Source organism: Suricata suricatta, chromosome 12, assembly GCF_006229205.1.
Source record: "Suricata suricatta isolate VVHF042 chromosome 12, meerkat_22Aug2017_6uvM2_HiC, whole genome shotgun sequence".
NCBI lineage: Eukaryota > Metazoa > Chordata > Mammalia > Carnivora > Herpestidae > Suricata > Suricata suricatta.
The window spans coordinates 104,625,121-104,629,755 of record NC_043711.1 but is presented as its reverse complement, the minus strand read 5'-3'; the positions used below and the strand labels follow the sequence as shown (position 1 = coordinate 104,629,755).

General features: G+C 60.8%; 1 protein-coding gene across 1 annotated transcript in view; it reads right to left on the bottom strand.

Moving 5' to 3' along the window:
• LOC115274582 (transcription initiation factor TFIID subunit 4-like) overlaps positions 1–1,464 on the bottom strand; it is a 5,959-nt gene extending 4,495 nt beyond the window's left edge. Inside the window, exon 1 of the mRNA XM_029917986.1 lies at positions 1,347–1,464. Coding sequence (XP_029773846.1) covers positions 1,347–1,464 — 118 coding nt within the window. The remainder of the gene's footprint in view (positions 1–1,346) is intronic.
• Between the last annotated feature and the right edge of the window lie 3,171 nt (positions 1,465–4,635).

The window sequence follows — 4,635 nt, the reverse complement described above, 5'->3', positions numbered from 1 at the left end:
GCACGGCGGAGGCTGAGTGCAGGAGGCCAAGCCGGGAGGCCCCCGCTGGCATTCCAGCTCCGTGACTTTCTGGAAAAGACAAAACCACGGAGACGGCACGGGGTCGGCGGGGGTGGGGGCGGCGGGAGATGGACACGCGGAGCTCAGGGGTTTTCGGGCCGTGAAACTAGTGTGTGCGATGCTGTCAAGGTGGGGGCGCGTCACCACACGTTTGTCCAAACCCACAGGACGCACGTCACCGAGAGCGACCCCAAGGTCACGTGGACTCTGGGGACGATGACGGGTCCGTGGAGGCTCATCGTTTTTCGTAAACGTGGCCTCCGGTGGGTGTGGACGCCAGGGAGGCGGAGCGTGGGCAGGGACCAGTGGCATGTGGGAAACCCCTACACTTTCACTCAGGTTTGCTATGAACCTAAAACTGCTCCAAGAAACAAGGCTTATTATAATTTTTAAAAAATTAAATTCTGAAAAATGAAATCAAAGAAGGCCTTATGAACCATTTGATGACTCACTGGGGGAAGCTGGCTGAGGGGCACAGAGAAATACTCCGACGTCTTCCTGACTTTTCCGTGGGTCTAGAATTAGTTCCGGGGGTGCCTGGGTGGCTCAGTGGGTTAAGCATCTGCCTTTGGCTCAGGTCCTGATCTCCCAGTTTGTGAGTTCACACTGACAGCGTGGAGTCCCTTTCAGAACCCCTGCCCCACTCACGCACACGCTCTCTCTCAAAAATAAACATTTTTTAAAAATAAATAAAATTAGTTTTAAAAAAGTTACTTTAAAAGACACATCCCAAGGAAACAATCCTAAACTAAAAAAACTAAGTTACCTCTGATAAGGAAAAGCACGTGAAGAACTTTTTAACATACAGATTTTACGTGAATCATTATATACACAACACAAGCATCGCCCTGAAGTTCAAAAACAGACAAAAGCACCAACGTATGAAAGAACCTCCCAGAACAGTGTCTGGGGGCCTGTGCCTTCCCACCGTGTCACTCAGGGCCCCCTCACTCACTGCAAGCTGCTGCCTCGCGCCCGGCTCTCCCCGTGGGTTTGGAAATACTCGCTTCTGCTCCTGGCACTTACTCCAGACCCATGTGAACACCCAGTCAGAGTTCATCAACAGGCCTTTCCCATGTGCCCGCCCCTCCCTGCCCCTCCCGGCGCAAGGACCCCAGCACCTGGTTGTACCGAGCGAAAGACCAAATACGCTGGCCTAACGGGACCGCGACTCCTCACAGGGACAGACTCACAAGCAAGGACGGGGGGAGGCCGGGAAGCAGCCCCGGGTGTGGACCAGAACCGGGGTGCCCACCGGAGCGCAGGGGGGCCGCGCCCGCACGCACCTGCCCCTGGGCTGACTGTGGAGCGCAGACCCGGCCTCCGCATGCCAACCCCCAGCCCCGCAGGGCGCCAGGGCTCCCGGCGGGAGCGACACCTCTCCTGCCAGTAAAACCGCGACATGTCAACAAACGAGGGTAACATCTCAGAAGGATCTAGAACAGCTCATAGGAGCCTCCACTGTCCAATCTAGAAACAGTGAGAGCACTGCTTCCTCAGGTGACGGACTGGACACGGTGCCCCCTGAGACAGAGGCATTTCTGCCAAAGCCACATGGACGCAGGCGGAGGATCATCCCGTCCCCTTGAGCGCTGTCAAGAATGAGATTCATAACAGGCTCACGTGCCACCGATGCCACACATCCCTGCACGGACACAGAGATGCCTACCGGGACGGGGGCCTGGGGGGCAGGGGGGCACGGGGCAGGCGTGAGGACAGACGGCATCCCTCCTGGGAGGCTGTGCGGCCTCATGCCAGACAGGACCCGGTGGCATCAGCAACAGGGGTACAAGACACGCCACCAGATGGCCCTGTGCACACACGTGTACCACACACACAATACCGCAATCACGTGTGACACACACACGAGGCACCGTGACAGGTCAGGGTCACACGACGCTCAGGACTGTGCCATGCGCGCTACTCCCACAACTTCTGTAGCTTTAAAACTATTTTCAACGAAAAGAAAGCTGTGTTTTCAACGAAACGGCCGTGCTCCAGGAAAACGGCAGCGGGGGCAGCAGTTTCCTGATCTCCCCAGAGCCCACGTCCGACTCACGGCAACGCAACGGCCAAACCCGAGAGCAGCAGGTGCTGCTTAGAGCAGAGCCCGCGAAGACGCGCTGCAGGCCTGAGTGGGACCCCAGCGCTGCGCAGGACAGGCTACCGCCGGCTGCACACCCCCGGGGCAGCGGCCACAGCGCAGCGCCCCGCGGAGATCGGGCGGGACACGGACGGGGGCGGGGCCCGTGGGTGCCGGGGGCAGGCGGCCGCGCTTCCTCCAGCACACGAGGGCCCCGCGCAGGGACCTCCGGGGGGTCCGCAGGCAGCCTCAGACACACCTGCGCTTCGAGTTCAAGAAAACGAAATTCACGTGCAAAGAGCAGCGGGAGAGCGTGCGGGCCGATCCCCGCCGAGTCACTGACGGAAGAGAGAACACAGGGCGAGTCACGTCCTGCAGATGGCGGAGACACCAGCAAGACACCACCAAAAACAGACCCAAACCAGGACGTCCTACCTGGAAACAAGTAAAAGACGCTGACAACAGGCATAAAGAACAACAGGAGTCAGAATCAGCAAACCTCAAAAACGAGGCACCAGACGAGAAAACATCAGGAAGAAAACCTGAGGATCCAAGAGAACAAGCACGGGAGCGCATGCCAGGCTGACGGAGGGTTCCAGAGCCAGGACAGCGGTCCGCGGCAGGGTCTCCAAAGAGGAAGCCACGTGACTAAGTCATGAGAGATGTGCCCCGACACAGACGTGAAGCCGGGGCTGGACGGGCCCGGCCTGCGCCCGAGACCGCCAGCCAGACGACCGGCCGGAAGAAGATTAGAGACTTCTAAAAAATAAAAAAATAAAACTTAAAAAAATTCTTTGGGCATCTTGGGCCGAACGAACACATGACACACAAGAGAAATAAAATCCACCATCAACCTGAACAGCAACACTTCACGCCAGGATCAACGTCCAGAGAAACACGTCTAAGATCCTCTGGGACAGGACACGGGAGCCAAGGATGTCACGGCCCCGGAGCAGGCCTCCGAGCACCAGGGCGCGGGCCGCTACCTGCGTGTATGAACCCGCAGGCGCTGCCCCGCGAACCAGCCCAGAACGACCCCACAGAGTGGCCGCAGAAAGCCGACACGAGGACACAGACACCGCCACCGACCAGTCATCGCGAGACACACAGTCCCTGGGGGAACCCACGGGAGGCCGAGGGGACCGCTGGCGCGGCGCTGCGGCAGCGGGCAAGGCTGGCACACGACAGGACGCGCCTGCCGGAGCCCCGCCGTCCACCCCGCACCAGCCGAGACCCAAATGCCCTTCCCGGGAGGCAGAGGTCACATCCTAGAGCGAGAGCCCCCAGCGACACCAAAGGGAGAAACACAGCATGCGAGTCAGGGTGAACCGAGTCAAGAGACCCGTCCGCTCAGCGAGAAGCCGCAGGACGGGTAGCGCATCACGGCCGCCCCTGGTCCCCAGCACCGGGTGGCAGTCGCAGGACACGCAGACGGACAGGAAGCAGGACCCTGCGGGTGAGCAAAGGAGCCACCCGGGGAGACACTCTGAGCCCAGATCCCGGACCCGCACAGGCATGAGAGCAGCTTTGAGGAACAGGCCAGCGGCGGGGTGTCCGGGAGCGGCAGTCCCGCTCGGCACGTGAGCAGAGAACCCGAAGGCGTAAGAACGACCGAAGCCCCAGGACCACGGCCAGGCCGGCCGGCGCGCGCTTCGGCGGGCAGACGCCACCGCTGCCTCGGTGACGCGGCCCCACGCGCTCAGAGGCCTGAAGAGCAGACAGAAGGTGAAAGAGAAACGACAAGCACAGACGCCCAAGGGCGGTGTCACCAGGTCTCACACACGCGTCACCAGAAACTCCCACAGGAAAAGCAAACTGGACCAGAAAAGAATCCCAAGAAACGAGGTTCACAACACCCTGCATCCGAGGAAAGACACCGCCCCGCAGACGGAAGGAGCCCAAGCTGAACGTCAGGAGAACCAGAGTCCAGAGAGCATCCAGACAGACCTCTAGCGCCCACGACGAGGATGTCCAGCAGCCAGGGAGGGGGAGCACGTGGGGCCCGCAGACAACAGAGCCACATCTTCCACGGGCGCGAGGCGGGCACGCCTCTGTCACAGCAGCTGATCAGGTTAACAAAAAGGGTTCTGCCAGTTTACCAAGCACGCTGGGAAGCCTCCCGCCTTTTCCGGGACCTGGAGGAAGGCAGCACAGCGGGAGGCCGGCCTCGGCAGCGAGCAGGGCTCTAGCAGGAAAGCAGAGGGGAGCGGGGAGAGAGCACAGAGCATAAGGGGCGCCCGCGGGGCTCAGGCGTCCCTCCGGGCAGGTCCTCACCTAAAGCACATGACACCCCTCAGGACGTACTCAGCCTATTCAAGGGCGTAGACGAGACTGAATCTTCGCCGCCGAAGAGCTGTCGGCCCGCACCTCTGCCTCCAGGGACACTACTACTGGAGGCTGAGGGGGCCGCGCCGCCCCGTCCGAGGGAACAGAGGCCGCGCGAGCCCCCCGCGGGCGCTCCGCCCACTACACACGCCGGCCGCCGTCCTCCG